This window comes from Budorcas taxicolor, chromosome 4 (assembly GCF_023091745.1).
Source record: "Budorcas taxicolor isolate Tak-1 chromosome 4, Takin1.1, whole genome shotgun sequence".
NCBI lineage: Eukaryota > Metazoa > Chordata > Mammalia > Artiodactyla > Bovidae > Budorcas > Budorcas taxicolor.
Window position 1 is genome coordinate 108,965,639 of NC_068913.1, and position 18,408 is coordinate 108,984,046.

Below are 18,408 nucleotides of genomic sequence, written 5' to 3' on the forward strand. Positions count from 1 at the left end.
TATAAAGTAAACATGGAATTCAGAGAAAGCAAAAACAAATGACTCTCACTTTAGTCGGTCTTCTCCAGAAAGGATAACATTCTAGAAATGAAAAGGATTGGACAAAAAACACAAGATTGTCTTAAAACCCAAACAGGATGCTTATAGCTGATTTAAACAATTCTAATTTCTTGCAGAGCAGAACAGGAGAGGATGCCTAAAATTTAAGAGAAGCAATCATCCTAATTTTCAAAGAGATTATTTGTAGAAACTAAAGGAGAATTAATTTAATGCAATATTTTCATAAATTGCTGGAAGAGATTATTGAAAGATAGTTTATGAACATTTAGATTAAAAATAATCATAAAAGACAATAGGTGTTCCTTATGAATGACTCATGCCAAACTAATGTTGTTAGGTTTCCAAGAATGTTAAATTATTAGGGTGCTATAAAGAGAATTTTTTTTTTTAATTTTAGTGATTCATACAGCAAAGATTTTTTCCCCAAAATCCTAGATATGGAAAAGGATAGCCCTGGACAGCAACAGAGTTAAGGAAGATTTTAGCTAGTTTAACTGTACTAAAAAAAAATGCTTATTAATATTTTCAAAGAGTTAGGTCAGAATGTTCCATATTTATTTGTATCTTGCTTCAGTTCAGTTCAGTTCAGTCACTCAATCGTGTCCGACTCTGTGCGACCCCATGAATTGCAGCACACCAGGCCTCCCTGTCCATCACCAACTCCCGGAGTTCACTCAGACTCACGTCCATCGAGTTGGTGATGCCATCCAGCCATCTCATCCTCGGTCGTCCCCTTCTCCTCCTGCCCCCAATCCCTCCCAGCATCACAGTCTTTTCCAATGAGTCAACTCTTCGCATGAGGTGGCCAAAGTACTGGAGCTTCAGCTTTAGCATCATTCCTTCCAAAGAAATCCCAGGGCTGATCTCCTTCAGAATGGACTGGTTGGATCTCCTTGCAGTCCAAGGGACTCTCAAGAGTCTTCTCCAACACCACAGTTCAAAAGCATCAATTCTTCGGCACTCAGCCTTCTTCACAGTCCAACTCTCACATCCATACATGACCACAGGAAAAACCATAGCCTTGACTAGATGGACCTTTGTTGGCAAAGTAATGTCTCTGCTTTCGAATATGCTGTCTAGGTTGGTCATAACTTTTCTTCCAAGGAGTAAGCATCTTTTAATTTCATGGCTGCACTCACCATCTGCAGTGATTTTGGAGCCCCTCAAAATAAAGTCTGACACTGTTTCCACTGTTTCCCCACCTATTTCCCATGAAGTGATGGGACCGGATGCCATGATCTTCGTTTTCTGAATGTTGAGCTTTAAGCCAACTTTTTCACTCTCACTTTCATCAAGAGGCTTTTTAGTTCCTCTTCACTTTCTACGATAAGGGTGGTGTTATCTGCATATCTGAGGTTATTGATATTTCTCCCGGCAATCTTGATTCCAGCTTGTGTTTCTTCCAGTCCAGCATTTCTCATGATGTACTCTGCATAGAAGTTAAATAAGCAGGGTGACAATATACAGCCTTGACGTACTCCTTTTCCTATTTGGAACCAGTCTGTTGTTCCATGTCCAGTTCTAACTGTTGCTTCCTGACCTGCATACAGATGTCTCAAGAGGCAGGTCAGGTGGTCTGGTATTCCCATCTCTTTCTGAATTTTCCACAGTTTATTGTGATCCACACAATCACAGGCTTTGACATAGTCAATAAAGCAGAAATAGATGTGTTTCTGGAACTCTCTTGCTTTTCTCATGATCCAGCGGATGTTGGCAATTTGATCTCTGGTTCCTCCACCTTTTCTAAAACCAGCTTGTATCTTGCTTACTAATAATAAATGACTTGATTGTAAAACTCATAAAACATTGTGAACAGAGAGAACCAGATTGCAAAAATGTGGCTAATTTATGTAAGGACTCCAAACTACCTTAACAAGCTCAATAATGGACATTTAGGTTGCTTCCACATCTTGGCTTTTGTAAACAGCTACAGTGATTATTGGGGTGCATGTATCTCTTCACATTATGGTTTCCTCTGGATATGTGCCCAGGACTGGGAATCCTGGATCGTATGGTAGTTCTAGCTTTAGTTTTTCAGGAACCTCCATACTGTTCTCCATAGTGGCTGTACCAATTTACATTCTCACCAAACAGTATAGAGAGTTCCCTTTTCTCCACACCCTCTCCACTTTTATTGTGTTCGTGGATTTTTCGATGATAGACATTCTGGCTGGTGTGAGTGATATCTCATTGTAGTTTCAATTTGCATTTCTCTAACAATTAACAGTGTTGACCACCTTTATTTATACCTGTTGACCATCTGTATGTGTTTTTTGGAAAACTATTTAGATCTTCTTCTCATTTTCCAATTGTTTTTTTGTTTTTAATATATTGAGCTGCATGAGCTGTTTGTATATTTTGGAGATTAATCCCTTGTCAGTGGCTTCATTTGCAAATATTTTCTCCCATTCTGTGGGGTTTTTTTTTTTCATTTTATTTATGGTTTGTGTTTCTGTGCAAAAGTTTTTGAGTTTAATTAGGTTCCATTTGTTTATTGTTTTTATTTTCATTACTCTAGAAGGTGGATTCAAAAAATATTGCGGTAATTTATATTAGAGTGTTCTGCCTGTTTCCCTCCAAGAGTTTTATAATGTCTAGCCTTACATTTAGGTCTTTAATCCATTTTATTTTTGTGTATATTGTTAGAGAATGTTTTAATGTCATTCTTTTTAATGTAGCTGTCCAGTTTTACAGGAGCCACTTATTGAAGAGACTGTCTTTTCCCCATTGTATATCCTCACCCCCTTTGTCATACATGAATTTATTTCTGGATTTTTTATCCTGTTCCATGGGCACCACTCTTATAAGGAGCAAGTGCAAGCTCATATTCTCTTGAAAAGAGGCATTTAAGGTGGTGAGAGTGAGACCAGGCCCCTTGAGGCCAGGGCTCTGAGGAATGACATACAGTCCTCAGATCTTTTGATACTAGGTTTATTCTTCATAGCCAAAGGCAAAGCAAAACTCAAATTCAGTTAAACAATATTGACTTCCTCCTAGTAGAAGAAAGAACTTCATTAGAATTAAAGCTTTCAAAATTCTATAGGCTCTTATGTAAAGGAGTTAGCTCCCCCTCAACCCTGCAGCCCCCACTGGAAAGTTAAGAATTAATGATGCTCCATCAGTGGTGGTGTAGAGCTCATTCCTGCATCTGCCAGCTGGTTGGACTTGCCAGCCCAGGATTCTGTGCTTCTAAAATGTTTTCACCATTTTCCCTTGGTTTGATATTTCACTCATTCTCAGTTCACACATTTTGTTTTCCGTATACTATTAGATTGCCTAAGACTTTGTGTATAAGCACAGATCTTAAAGCCCATCACCCTCCAGTTCTTGGCTTTAGATTCTACTGTTTGTTAAAAATACAGGGCATTACTTAAGTTGTTGTCGTCATTTAGTCGCTAAGTTGTGCCCAACTCTTTCATGAGCTGTGGACCATAGTCTACAGGGTTCCTCCGTCCATGGGATTTCCCAGGCAAGAATACTGCAGTAGGTTGCCATTTCCTTCTTCAGGGGATCTTCCAGACCCAGGAATGGAACCTATATCTCCTGCATTGCCGTGCAGGTTCTTTACCACTGAGGCACCAGGGAAGAGCTTACTCATCTGAGCAGCAGGAGCCTAAATCAGTAAAGATCTGGAAGAGAAAATGTCCAGCCTCTTTGCAGGCTTTGGAAGCAGCAGTGTCTTGTGGTAACTAATGGCAAGAGAGGAAAACTAGCATGGAACTGAAGTTACCATCTTCTACCTCTTATGTAGAAAAGTTTTTTCCCCTTACACTATTTTTAGCCTGCTCATTTCATGGGTGTCATGAGACAAATGTGAAAGCAGAAGAGAGAGGTATATTGTAAAAGACCCAGTTACATCATAATTGTTGTTGTTTAGTTGCCAAGTCATGTCTGCCTTTCTTGTAACCACGTGGACTATAGCCACCAGGGTCCTCTGTCCATGGAATTTCTTTAAAACCCTACACAGATAGCCAGACATGTGTCTGTGTAGCTAAGGTGATTCCTCTCCATTTCTCAGTACTTTCTCTTTTCAGTTCTTATGGGCCATGACCCTAGAACTAGTATGATGGATATAAGTTAACACATGTTTTTGAAAAAAATTGTGTTTTCCAATAATCATAGCATTGGAGGTCCAGAATGACACCCCACGTACACTCAAGTGCACGGTGGTTTGAGTCATAGCCCTGAAATTCTACTTATCTGGACACTGCAGGGTCATCAGAAGTGTGTGTGTTCGTTGCTCAGTTGTGTCCAACTCTTTGCGACTCCATAGACTGTAGCCCGCCAGGCTCCTCTGTCCATGGAAATCTCCAGGCAAGAACACTAGAATGGGTTGCCATTCCCTTCTCCAGGAGATCTTTCTGACCCAGGGATCGAACCTCAGATTCGTTACTGTCCGAGCCACTAGGGAAGCCTGCAGGGTCATCAGATGTGGGTACTAAATAAACATACATAAATATATACATACATATATATATATATATATATATATATATATATATATATATAAGAGCATCCTCTTCTTGGTCTTCCCACCCCCTCATTCCTACCCAATCCTTTCTCTACTCAGAAAAAGAAGAGCTCTGGGAAAATAAGTCATGGTTCACAATTCTAGAGACTTGACCTAAATAGCCTCAAGCTTCTCTCATCATCCTATCCCTAGTTAAGGGTTAGTTGCATCAGTCATGTCTGACTCTTTTTGACCCCATGGACTGTAGCCTGCCAGGCTCCGCTGTCCATGGGGTTCTCCAGGCAAGAATACTGGAGTGGGTTGCCATTCCCTTCTCTAGGGGGAATCTTCCCTACCCAGGGATCGAACCCCGGTCTCCCGCCTTGCAGGCAGATTCTTTACAGGCTGAGAGCTACCATCTCTGCAGGGCCCAAATTCCAGAAAAAGTCCCAGGCTCAGGTTTGTTCAGGCTCACTTCTGGGTTTGAGACGAGAACATGGTTTAAAGATAGGACCAAACACAAGGCCCAGGAGGCCCCATTCCTCACGCAGCAGGAGAGACAGGCCCCAGAAGGATGCCAGGCTCCACGAGATCCTGCCCCAGGGGGTCAGTGCCTCCTGAGCTGCCCGCGACACAGCTGCCCAGCTGAGTGGGTGGCAGTGAAGAACACGGTGGTCTTTACTAGCGTGAGAAGGGAGACACGTGACTAGAGAGAGAGAAACCCAAGAGGAGACAGTTTACTGCTTATGAAGGCCACTAGCTCATCTGTGGAGCAAGGAGAGCAAACAACATAAATGGATGCAACCGTCAGAGGTGACACAGCCCCACTCCATTTCTCCAGGACCACCATCCGGAGGTGTAGGGGAAGGACGGGCGGGCCAGGCCTCCTCCTTCTCAAATCAGCATTTGGCAAAATGAGCCCTGGAGTCCAGTCTCTCCTTCAGCTTCGAGCCCCGTCTCCTCCAGGGTGCTCCAGCCGTCTCTGGCAGGACGGGCTCTTGGTTCTTGGCTCCACGACTAGGGGCCATGGCTACTCTTGTCTTCTTCTTTGGGGGCCGGGGGCCGCTCCCCTGGGGCGGCCAGTGGTTCCTCCTGGGCCTGGCCGAGCAGGGGTCTTCCCGCTGCAGGCGGGGTGCTCTCGGGCATCTGGGTGAGGCCCGGGGAAGGCGGCCTTCCCGAAGCCTGCGCGTAGGGAGCAGCAAACAGGTCCAGGAAGCAGCTGTCCCCTCCTGGGGGGCCTCCCAGAGCCTGCAGACAGAAGGCGCTGGGGAACGGCGAGTCTGGCAGGCAGGGGTCGGCCCAGGGCACCGCACCTGTGGGGCCAAGCACAGAGCGCGCGGCATGAAGGGGCCCCAGCGCAGTCTCGGCGACGGAGCCCCTCCCTGCTCCACAGAGACATGGGCCAGGACCCCAGAGTGGGCCTCCCCTCAGGACCAGGCACCCACCCCCCATATCTCGAGGGCCTGGGGTTGGGGCACAGTGACACAGAACGCACTGCGGGCCGGGCGCCCCCTCACACGTGCGAGAGGAGCCCGGGAACCAGAGTCTTCTCCCCCTTCTTCTGAGTCTCCTAGGGTGGTAACTGCAGGATATCCGGGGTCCAGGGGGCCCCTCGGACACTCCCATCAGCTGCCATCTACTCTGAGTGTTTCACGCCCGTCACTCCTAGTCCTCACCAAGCCCTCAAAGAGATGGGAATAGTATTCCCACTTCAGAATCCAGGAAGCTCAGGAGAACTAGTGACGACTGAGCTGGACTCCATGCGTGGCTTTGCCTCCCTCCAAAGCTCTCTCTCTTGGAGAAGAAAATGGCAATCCACTCCAGTACTCTTGCCTGGAAAATTCCATGGATGGAGGAGCCTGGTAGGCTACAGTCTATGGGGATGCAAAGAGTCGGACATGACTGAGCGACTTCACTTTCTTTCTTTCTATAGTTCCTTTTGGAGACAGAAATGGTAACCTACTCCAGTGTTCTTGCCTGGAGAATCCCATGGATGGAGAAGCCTGGTGGACAACAGTCTCTGGGGTTGCAAAGAGTCGGACACGACTAAGTAACTAACACATACACAAAGCTCTCTCTTATTCTGCTCTGAAACCTCCAGGAAACTGGAGGACGAAGAGCTTCACCAAGATAGCCCCCGTCCTGGGGCTCTGTCCTCTCACTCTCCTCAAACACTGTGGGGGGGTTTCTCTTCCAGCCCCGACTCACCCACGTTCCCGGCTAGCGGCTGCAGCAGGACGGGCCCCGACGGAGGGCCTGGGAAATAGCCCTGGGATGAGCCCCCGCTGGGGCCACTGGACAAGGCAAAGAGAGGGTCTTCGGGCAGCGGCGGAGTCAGCGAGCTGGGCAAGGGGAAGGGGTGCAGGTATGGAAACTGGGGCTGCGGGGGTTGGAAGAACTGGGTCTGTGGCGCCTGGGAGAAGAACGGCCCTGGCTGGCTGCTGCTGGGTTGGTACTCCTGGGTCTCCAGATCCTCCAAGTATGAGCAGGCATGGGGTGGAGTGATGCTGTGGGGACAGAGGAGAACTTCTGAGGCTCCGATGGTTTCATTCCTACCATGCCCTTCCCCCGACCTGCCTCTCCACAAACCCCAGGCCTGCGGCCTCCTCCCCTTCCTGCTCCAGCTTCTCACCCTCTTCTCCTCTACAGCTGTGATGTCCCAATCCTTCCCCTCCCCACCCCCTCACCCTTTAACCCTCACTACATTGACTAACTCCTTGTTTCTCTCGGGGCTTCCCTGGTGGCTCAGACGGTAAAGAATCCGTCTGCAATGCAGGAGACCCAGGTTCAATCCCTGGGTCAGGAAGATCCCCTGGAGGATGGAATTGCAACCCACTCCAGTATTCTTGTCTAGGGGGCGGGGAAACCCCAACTCTCAGTTACCCTCTCCACTCCCAAGCTCCATCCATCTTTCCTCCTCCTGTGCCTCCCCCATGATAGCTCAGTATGGCCCCCGTGAAATGGCGGACAAGTACCTTGTTCCCCACAACCCACAAGGGCCATCCTTGTGGCTGCTGTCGCTGCTTAGGGTATCCAGCATCAGCTGGGGGGCATGCACAGGGCCGAGGGGAAAGGGAAGGTTGGCTCTTCGGACAGGTGGGGGGCTGAAGAGTGGGGGTGTCACAGGCCTTCTCTGGGGGCCCTCATTCTGCAGGTTTGGGCCCAGAGTCTGGTCAGACTTCAGCAGCATGGACGGCTCTGGGAACAGAAGTCCACGGGGGTTGTGAGAGTAAGACAATGGCGGTGGGGGGGGGGGGGGGCGGTCACAGCCTTGGCAATGCTGGAGGGGGTTAGAGTGCAAGAGGCCTGGGCCCCCCGAAGGGGCCCCACTGAACAAAACTGTGGAGACCTCTGGCCGCTCCCAGGTTTTCCAAGAAAGAGCCCTTTGACTTTGCCGTCTTCCCCAGACAACCCTCAGAAGGGGGTCGGCTCACCTGGAAGGGAATCCTGAGGGAGGGCCCCAGGCTCCAGGATTGTGGACTCGGTAGGTGGCAGCTCGGCCACAGAGCTGGAGGCAGACAGATCAGAGACTGCAAGTCAAGGAGTCCCTGGTCTATGACCGGGGCTTACATGTAGGGAGAGGGACCCACACATTCAAGCTCTGTCTCCCTACGAGGCACTGGCAAGTCCCAATCCCACCTGGTCCAAATCCCTCTAAATATCAGCCAACAACTCGCTCGGACCGTAAAGAAGCCGCCTGAGATATGGGAGACCCGGGTTCAATCCCTGGGTTGGGAGAAGCCCCTGAGAAGGGAATGGCCTTCCGTTCCAGTATTCTTGCCTGGGACATCCCACGGACAGAGGAGCCTGGTAGGTTACAGTCCGTGGGGTTGCAGAGAGGTGAACTTGGCTAAGCGACTCACACACACATGCCCCATTATGTGCCCAGCCTTCCAGCACCTTCCCCCTTCTAGACCCCAGGATCCCAGCTTAGACCCCATGTCCTGCCCACAGGGAGGGGCCAGGAATAGGAGAGTCTTACCTGCACTGGTTGCTGGCGGGGGCTGGGGTAAGGGTGGGACCAGCAGGTGCGTCCTTATTCTCCTTCCCGTTCATTTTTCGCCACTTGGCCCGGCGATTCTGGAACCACACCTGTAGGGGAAGAGACACCTGAAGAGCCTGAAGAACAGGGCAGAGCCTGAGGCTCGGGCCCGCTGGCCCATGACGACTGCGACCGAGGAGGTCCCTGCACCACTCAGACTGGCGTGAAGGGTTCATCTAGATGGGGTCTGAGTCACCTCCCTGCGTCCTCTAAGGCCGCAGCCAGGTGGAAACAGGCAAAAACACAGCCCTGGCTGAGGCCTCGCTCCAGCCCCTGTTGGGGAGCTGCCGAGTACTTGCTAAGCTCCCCCAGAGTCCCAGCATGTGGGCTCCCCTCCACCCCCAGATCAGGGGAGTCAGCACCCTTTACCATGATGCGCTGGGGGGTGACCCCCACCGTCTGGGCGATCTCCCGGCGCTTATCGCTATCTGGATAGTGGTCATCTTGGAACAGCCTTTCTAGCTCCTCCAGCTGGTCTGGAAGAAGAAAACACTGGCTTTGAGGATGAACACCAGTGATGAGGAAGCAGAGGAGAAACAAACGCCTTCCAGGCGGGACCACTGTCCCCAGCCCAAGGGCCTCCCACAGCCTGGTGGCTAAGTTCCCCCAGTGGGCTGGGGCCTCCTCTGGCTCGGGCTTTGTGGCAGGGAGCTGCCTGGTGGTTACTTTCCTGTTTCTTCCATGTTCCGATAAGAAAATGCAACCTTTCCCTCTGAGGGTCAGAAGTCATGGCCCTGCATAGGTCAAGAGATGTTCCAGCCAAGGCGATGCATAAGCTAACTGCACTCCCGTCTCCTGGGGCCATGTTCCCAGAGATTGACACCAGGTCCCTCGGGTTTCCTCCCACCTCAGGGACTTACCCGAGCGGTACAGGGTGCGGGTCTTCTTCCGGACCTGGCAGGTCACTTCCGGGGACCTCTTCTCCTTCTCCAGGTTTTGGTTGTTCTGGGCCAGTGTGTTGAGGAGGTTGGCTGCATGGCAGGACCCCCTGCCCAGCCCACAAGGCACCGGGTTGTACGTGGCCCGGGCCGGGTTAGCGCTGCTGGGAGATGCCGTCGAGGACGGACCCACATCCCTAGGCTTCTTCTGCTCGCCGGCGGCTGGAGAGTAGGGCCTCTTCCCCAGCCTCCCCTCCGTCCCTGGGAAGGGAGGCCCTTGCCCCTGAGGCTGGGGTCTAGGCGAGGCTAGGCTCCTGTCTTCCTGGAGAGCCCCTGGGCTGGGCCTCTGGCAGGCTCTCCCAGCCCCAGCCCCTTCCCCGGGGGCCTCTGACGGCTGCTTTTCCCCAGAGATGGTGCAGGAAAGAGGCATGACCTTGCCTGGGGCGTCCTGAGTGTAGGGGACTGACTTCTGCAGGGCTTCCTCGTCCTCCTCCAGCCTGGCAGCAGGGGACTTGCCTCCACCCCGCTGGCCTGTGGAGAGCCAGCACCCCAACTTCAGCCCAGGAGAAGGAAGGCCTGGCCCAGGGGAACGTACTCCTCCCTGGTCTGCAGCTGGTGTCCTGTTTGACCTTAAGCTTTCACTTGTCTACTTAGCAAACGCGGTAACAGTTCCAGGCGTGCCTTCCTAACTCGGCTACTGTGAGGATCACATGAGGGAATCCTTCTTGCCTGGAGAATTCCATGGACAGAGAAGCCTGGCAGGCTACAGTTCATGGGGTAACAAAGAGTCAGATACGACTGAGCTACTAACACATAGGTACATACGCAGCTTGGAAAAGCGAAAGCACGCAGATGCTACCATGAGGGGTCTGAGCTCGTGAGACTAGATGGTGGGGGAGCGATCCTAATTTGGGAGGAACTTACTCCCTGGGAGTTCCCAGTTTTCTCCCAGACACCTGGATTGTGAGTTTGAGACGGGGGCTCTGCAGCTGATCAGGCTGGATACTGGTCCTGCTCCGGACACAGCGTCAGGGCTGAGCAGGGACACGGCAGGACTGAGTGGTGTCCGGGGGCCCAGACAAGAACATCAAAGGGGAGCTAACAGGAATGTCTACCCTCATCTCCCACAGAACTGGCTCTTTCCTCAGTGACCCTCCTCACTCCTATACACACCCTCATCCCCTCCCTGCAAAGCGGGACCTCAGCCAAGGGCCTGGAGCCCAGGCCAGCCCCCCTTTTACAGGTGACCTGACGGGCACTGAACGTTCCCATCACTCAGCCTTCAGCTTGTCTGTCCTTTTCTGAGCTATGACTGATTGATCAGGAGTTTACCAGGTCCTGGGCATGGTGCTAAGCACATTTCAGAGATCAGCCCAGTCTATATTTAATCCCTGTGAGGAAGGCATAGGCATCTCTCCCTCTGACAGATGACGAAACGCAGACGGCAGAGTTCAGCGACTTGCCCAAACTCACAGCGCAGGGCTCTTGTTCACTTAGATGGAGCCCTTCCGAGGGTCACCAACCTGCCCCTCATTTCCCTCCCAGCTTCTTCATAACCTCCAGAACTCTCTCAGGTATAGGAGCTGCTGTGTTATTTCTAACAAAACTGGAATTTTTTTTTAAATTTTTTGAATATTTTTAAGTGGATACTCACTGGTGTTTTGTTTTGGCCCCCACAGCATGTGGGATCTTGGTTCCTCCACTAGGGTCTACCCAGGCCCCCTGCATTGGAAGTGCCAAGTCTTAACCTCTGGACCATCAGGGAAGTTTCCAAGAGCGAGTTTTTCTGTTCTATTTTGTTGTTAATGAAAGTTGCTTGAGATTGACTAGCTTAAGGAACAGCTTTCTAACAACATGTAAAGATGTAGGTCACAGGCCTAAGGTGCTTTATCAGATTGTTCCCTAGTGTACAAGCTGGTGACCAGGGTTTGCAGGCTTCTACTCCATAACTAAGCCAAGAGGCCAGATGGGGATGCGGAAGAAGGGACACACTGCTTTTACAGTAGTTTTGGAGCACTGGAGCCTAGCAAACCTGGTACATAGTAGGTGGTCACTACAGGCAATGGATCAGAGTGATAGCTTTGCTAAAGTGGCTCAGCGGTGAAGAATCCGCCTGCCAATGCAACAGATCCGGTTCCAACCCTGAGTCAGGAAGACCCACTGGAGAAGGGAATGGCACTCCTTTGCCTAGAGTATCCTTCCCTGGAGAATTCCATGGACAGAAGAGCCTGGTGGGCTACAGTTCATGGGGTCGCAAAGAGTCGGACACGACTGAGCGACTGAAGAACAAATCAGGGTGATAGGCCCTGGTAAGAACGGTGATGGGTCTTGGAACCTAGAACAGCAGAGCCTCAACCCTGCTTTCCTTCTCTGTGTGTAGAGAGATCAGAACCCCAAAACGGAAGGGTGCCGTCGGGCAGGCTCCCTGGCCCGCGACACCCCCTCGAATCCCCATCAGTTCCCAGCCCCGACCCTCCCTCCCGAGCTCTAGAGGCCTGGCCGCTGGGCCCCCGGGGTCCTGCGCACTCACCCCGCAACTCCGGGCCGCGCTCCCGGGTGGGCTCCATGGCCTGGACTCCCGCACGGGGCCGCCCGCCTGCCCGCCGCCTAAAGAAGCCTCGCGCGCGGGCAGGTGTGCGTCCGCGAGGCCCGCCCGGGAGGGCGGCGCGCGGGGCAGCTGCAGGGCGCGAGGCCCGGGGGCCACGCAGCTGCCCGCCCCCGCCGCGGCCGGGAGGGGCGGGTGCGGCCGCTCCCTGCGGCTGGGGGGCGGTGCACGCGGGGCGTGGGCGACAGCCCGCCTCCAGGTGGCTGCAGCAGTCACCAGCGCCCACCATCTCCCAAGGCCGGCCTTGGCACTGGGCTCCGGTGGCGGCTTGGAGTCCTTCCTTGGGAACCGGGGAAGGCGACTTAGGGAGCCACTTATCCTGGGAGCCCCAAACCACTGCTCCACTGAGGTTCCCCCAAGCCTAAGCCCCCAAGACCCCGCGCCGATTGGGAGGTTCCCTAGAGCCCCGAGCTAGAAGAAGCCAGACCACACGGCGAAGTCTGCACGTCTCGGATGGACACAGTTGCAGCAGCCCCGGAGGCCACAGGTAAGCGGGCGGAACGCGGGGAGGCCTGTGTGCTGCTCAAAGTTTTGGCCTCAGTTTTCACCCGCTTGAGACCACTTTTACTCGCCGAAAATGGGCGGAGGACACAGAACAAAGATCCTACAGGCGCGATCTTTGTGACTCTTCGTTCACCGAACGTTTCTTGCCTTCTTTATAAAAGAATTTAAGAATTTAAAATTCTCACGGCGTCGTCCTCCCATCTGCGCTTGAGTGGGAGGTGATGGCCAAATTGAAACAGGTGCTTGGGCGTGGGGGTGGGGGGCCGTCCAGGACCGAATCCAGGTGTTTTGCTTTTAGGATTGAAAAGACTCTGGACAGCGTGTGCTTTCAGGCTGTAATCACCTGTTGGTATGCTTTTTTTCTGTGCCTTAAATTCTTTTGAGGTGCTCGGATATACGTGTGAACTTTGGAAGCCTGGCCGTTCTAAAATATAGACATATGAGTGAGTTAATTTAGTGATAACATGATCAAAATTCCAGGCCCTCTGGTGTTTCATTCTGACTCCGGTAAGAGCAATATCCTCAGGTAAATAAGGGGTTTAGAGTTTGGGACCAGTTTCAGCTAGAAATCCAGGCCATGTGAGCAAGAAAGAGAGGGCAGCTAAGTGGCTTTGTTTGTGAAAAGTCGCTGTATGGTGACATGGTGGTAAATGGAATACAGTAGTCTGCCTGAGTAAACTTTTATAGGACACTGTCTGCCAGGCCTGGTGCAGAAGCTTACTGGCGGAGAGGGGATTAGAACAAGGACACAAGAGAAGGAACAGTGTCCATTCCACAGGGAAGGCAGTGGTGGGTTAGAAGGATTCACAGAGGAGCAGGAGGCTCTGCTGGACTCGGATTAGGGGCGGGGTCAGGAAAGGCCTTCATGGAGTGGGTAACACAGATCTGTGCGCTGAAGGTGAGGGAGAGACATTGCTACTGTGTCACAGCCCTGCTTAAACTCTGCGGTGCCCCCTGCCCACCTGTGTGATAAAAACCAAGCTCCCTGACCAGGAGAGGAGACTTCCGAGGTCTGGACCTTTTCTCTGAAGCCTCAGCTCGCCTGCTGCCCACACCCACGTATCCCAACTGTATCTTCTCTTTTGACCTTGTGTTTTTCAAGGAGCCTTTGCTGAAACCCCTTGGATCAGAATTTCTTTGGGAATTTGTTTAAAATGTAGCTTCCAGGCCCCATTCCCAGACATGTTAATTGGTCGGTCCAGAGAGACATCTAGAAAGTGTAACAAGCCTCTCAGCTCAGTTCAGTCGCTCAGTCGTGTCTGACTCTTTGTGACTCCATGAATCGCAGCACGCCAGACCTCCCTGTCCATCACCAACTCCCGGAGTTCACTCAGACTCACATCCATCGAGTCAGTGATGCCATCCAGCCATCTCCTCTGTCGTCCCCTTCTCCTCCTGCCCCCAATCCCTTCCAGCATCAGGGTCTTTTCCAATGAGTCAACTCTTCGCATGAGGTGGCCAAAGTACTGGAGCTTCAGCTTTAGCATCATTCCTTCCAAAGAAATCCCAGGGCTGATCTCCTTCAGAATGGACTGGTTGGATCTCCTTGCAGTCCAAGGGACTCCCAAGAGTCTTCTCCAACACCACAGTTCAAAGGCATCAATTCTTTGGTGCTCAGCCTTCTTCACAGTCCAACTCTCACATCCATACATGACCACTGGAAAAACCATAGCCTTGACTAGATGGACCTTAGTTGGCAAAGTAATATCTTTGCTTTTGAAAATGCTGTCTAGGTTGGTCATAACGTTTCTTCCAAGGAGTAAGCGTCTTTTAATTTCATGGCTGCACTCACCATCTGCAGTGATTTTGGAGCCCCCCAAAATAAAGTCTGCCTCTCAGGTGATTCTTATTCACGTTAGAGTTTGAGACACTTGGTAGATCTGCAAAAACAAAGTCAACTGAAACCATCCTGGGGATGGGAGTGGGGAAAGTGGGTGGTGCGGGGTCTTTGTGGGAGAAGGACCTTTTGTCCTTTACTGAGGTGGGTGTCTGCTGTAGTGCAGAATTAATCTCTTAATATTAGGCTATCCTATCTCATTAAATTAAGAATAAATCATCCTTCCCTGCCATCATTTATGTTATATTTTCTCTCTGGTTGCCCTCTGCCTGGGTGAAGGTCAGAAGAGCAAAGACTGAATTACCCATAGACTGGCTGCCACCCTTGCACAAAACTTGGAAAAATATGAGGTCTAATTGTCTAAAAGGGTTTGCTCTGAGGCTTAGGGAATTGAAGATGTTGGCATTTTCTCTTTTTTTTTTAGAGTCTGTGATTTTATTAATAATTCGTTGGCCAAAAGTGAAAATACAGATTGAAGGAAGAAGATGCTGGCATTTTCTAAATACGTAAATGATTGAATTTGTTAGGCTTGGGCTATGACATTCGGAAAATTGAAGTTCTCTTTCTTTCTTCTTCTTTCCATTTTTGCTTCAATAATAGTCTTGCCTTGCTGTTTTATGGCTTTTCAAAAATGGTATGGTTTTGTTTGTTAATTTACAGGAATATTTGATTTAGTTACTGTATGTGAATTTAGTCTAAGAAGGCTTGGGGGTGTGTCTTGATGTGTTTGGTTGAGAAGGGAGTGTTTTTATAATATATGCTGTGAAGAGTTCCATCTTTCACAGAGAAGTTTCAAGGGAAGAAGGCAGAGAAGGGGGACTGCTCTTTATTGGGAGGGCAAAAACTTCTATTTTGGGGTACTTGGAAATATTTATTTCTAATTCTTGGTATAAGGCATCTTCGTGATCTTTAGGCAAGTTCATGTATGAAACCTCGTTTAGAGGGAAGGGTTTCCTTTAGGGGTAGGGGAGGGGGTTGTCCTTAGTTTTCAGAGCCAAACTGTAAACCACCTCCTGTATCCTTTTAGGAAGAGCCATTTATTCCAACCTCTTTTCTTCTCCTTGGTAGAGTGACATCAAAAAAGAAGAGATCTGATGCTACTAAAGAATATAATTAACCATACAGTTAATTTGCTGCTGCTGCTAAGTCACTTCAGTCGTGTCCGACTCTGTGTGACCCCATAGATGGCAGCCCACCAGGCTCCTCCGTCCCTGGGATTCTCCAGGCAAGAGCACTGGAGTGGGTTGCCATTTCCTTCTCCCACAGTTAGTTTAAACACGTGAAATAAGCATTATCTGTCCTTCCTCCCTCCTTCTCTATAATGAGGAAAATAACCAGTAGAAGGCGGTTGACTGAGAAACGTTTTCAAAGCAGAAACACGGGGTAATTCATTCTTGGCCTCCATGCCTCCACAGGAGTACAGGGCAACAGGTCATTGGAAGTCCTGGCACCAGAGGCAAGAGCGCAGTTGTGAAAGGCAGAAATGTGAACAGGCCCTGGGTCAGGAGCTCACAGTCCCTGCAAATATCCCAGGAAGCAACCAGGAGGACAGCACCGCCCAAGGCAGAGGAGGGCAAAGGGGAACACGATGTCCTGAACCTGAAGAAGGCACGTGGCTGGACAATCAGATGAATGCCTTGGGCTCACTGCGACAAAGCTGAGGGTGGCCACGACCGGGGGAGACACTGGGGGCTGCTAGAGTCTCTGCGGAGCTGCTTTGTTTGGGAAACCCCAGGAAAGGCTGCTTGGAGGTTGCTGGCGATGGGCATTGGGAACACCTGGCTTAGAGCAGAACCCGCCCCGGCAGTGAGCAAACAGGTTCTGGCATGAATGCTCCTGATCACTTCTAATCCCCATGCCCCAGACTCTCAAGGTTTTCTGCATCTAACAAGAATAGTGAGTCTGTCTAAGCAGTGTGGTTGCTGCTGCTCATTTTTAACTAGGCTGTGTTCATAATAAGGGGCTTCCCAGGTGGCTCAGATGGTAAGAAAACAAACAAAAAAACCCAAAAAAGCCCACCTACCAGCGCAAGAGATGCAGGTTTGATCCCTGGGTCAGAAAGGTCCCCTGGAGAAGGGAGTGGCAACCCACTCCAGTATTCTTGCCTGGGAAATGCCATGGACCGAGGAGCCTGGCAGGCTACAGTCCATGGGGCTGCAAAGAGTCAGACACGACTTAGTGACTGAACAGTGACAGCTCATATCACCATGGCTTGTGTTTTTGTAATTTGCAAAGCGCTTTCCCTTCCACCCGAATCCCCTCCCTATGTACCTCTGTTTTACAGGCAGACGGTTTCCTTTCTGCTCCCTTCTGCCCCTCTCTGGGATTGCAAAGCTGGGTGCTCACTAGAGCCTGGCATTCGAACTCACCTCAAAAGCTGGCCCCGACCTTCCCTCAGGCTGCATCTGTGTCTCCCTTCTCCTGTCTCCCCCGACCTACACCCCCACTCCTGTCTCCTCAGAGTCTCCTCTGGTTCTAACCTTCTCAACCTCGCCCTGGATGGCCCTTGCCTTCTCATGCCTCAGGGCCACAGATCACATTGTTTATAGGCCTGAAACGTCCAGTCCCTTTTTACTTCTGGCAAAGTCTTACTCACACTTCAAAGCCCAACGCGTGTATTCTCTTTCCTGGGAAGCCTGTCTTGGCTTTCCAGCGCCGGAAGGAACTGCTCCTTCCTGCGTGCTCTTGCTGTGCCCTGTTCCCAACGTTGTGTTATACCACCTAACCCAGGCTCACCAGAGGAGAAGTCTGTGAACTCTCTACCAGCCGCTGAGTTCTTACGCCTTAATAAACATCTGTTCACACCAGGCGCTTCCTCCCTGCTCTACAAATATCAGCTCCCTGAATTTCCACAGCCCCAGAAGGTTCTGTCATTAGCCCCATTTTATCACGAAGAAACTGACAGAGAGAGCTTACGTGCTTTGCCAAAGGTCACAGAGCTGGTAAGCGGCACACCCAAGAGCTGAACCCGGTTAGTCTGGTTCCCGCCTGTACTCGTTTGTAACCACTGGGCTTTCCTGTTTATTTCATTTATATCTATGTCAAGATTCTCCTGGGCTTGGCATGGCGGCTTGCACACAAGGATCAGTAATTGTTCATTGACCAGAAATTGATCACCATCGCCAGGAGTTAGAGAGCAGAGGAGGGAGGGAAGTGGCTGTTTCTGGGCAGGAGAGCAGCGCTGATGGAGCTGTTCTGAATCCGGACCGTGGTGGTGGTTGCATGAGTCTACACTGAGATAAAATGGCATAGAACTAAATGGGGTTGGGGGCTTCCCTGGGGGCTCAGGCGGTAAAGAATCTGCCTACAATGCAGGAGACCAGGGTTCGATCCCTGGGTCTGGAAGATCCCCTGGAAAAGGGAATGGCAACCCACTCCAGTATCCTTGCCTGGAGAATCCTATGGACAGAAGAGCCTGACAGGCCACAGTACCTGGGGTCACAAAGAGTCGGACACGACTGAGTGACTGACACACACTAAAACAGAGTTGACCCTGGAACAGCATGAGTTTCAACTGTACAAGTTCGTAAATGTGCAGATTTAAAAAAAAATAAATAAATACTGTAGAATTACATGGTCCATAGTGTATTAGCAGATGTGGAACCTCACATAGGGAAAAGCCACAGATACAGAGGCTGATTATAAATCGTGCATGGATTTTCCACTGTGCAGAGGATTTCGACTGACCTCTGCGTTGTTCAAGGGTCAAATATATATGGGACTCTCGAGGCAAGAATACTGGAATGGGTTGCCATTTCCTTCGCCAGCGGATCTTCCCGATCCAGGGATCGAACTCAGGTCTCCCACTTTGTAGGCAGATTCTTTACTGTCTGAGCCACTGGGGAAGCCAAGTCCAGGCAAGAATCCTGGAGAGGGTTGCCATTTCCTTCTCCAGGGGATCTTCCCGACCCAGGAATCCAACCCAGGTCTCCTATATTTCAGGCAGATTCTTTACCAACTGAGCTACGAGGGAAGCCCCAAGTATATGTACATACACATGCAAATGAGCCTGTGTAAAAACTGGTGAAATCT

General features: G+C 50.7%; 1 protein-coding gene across 1 annotated transcript; it reads right to left on the minus strand.

The window, feature by feature from the left end:
- Window positions 1-5,527: 5,527 nt before the first annotated feature.
- On the minus strand, window positions 5,528-17,626 carry NOBOX (NOBOX oogenesis homeobox). Its single transcript, XM_052638429.1, has 10 exons — window positions 17,293-17,626; window positions 12,725-12,963; window positions 11,861-12,446; window positions 9,413-9,961; window positions 8,922-9,028; window positions 8,493-8,602; window positions 7,945-8,018; window positions 7,486-7,708; window positions 6,719-7,017; window positions 5,528-5,823 (listed from the first exon to the last, which is right to left on the minus strand). Exons 1-10 carry the CDS (start codon window positions 17,624-17,626, stop codon window positions 5,528-5,530), a joined length of 2,817 nt encoding a protein of 938 aa, XP_052494389.1.
- Between the last annotated feature and the right edge of the window lie 782 nt (window positions 17,627-18,408).

Bases quoted from the DNA above. Each gene is read 5' to 3' on its own strand.
- NOBOX (XM_052638429.1), bottom strand. From the start codon at position 17,626: ATGCCATTTTATCTCAGTGTAGACTCATGCAACCACCACCACGGTCCG. The intron at 9,962-11,860 runs GCCAGGGAGCCT...GGCTCTCCACAG, and splicing joins GATTCGAGGGGGTGTCGCGG to GCCAGCGGGGTGGAGGCAAG. The intron at 5,824-6,718 runs GTGAGTCGGGGC...TTGGCCCCACAG, and splicing joins GCCGCTAGCCGGGAACGTGG to GTGCGGTGCCCTGGGCCGAC.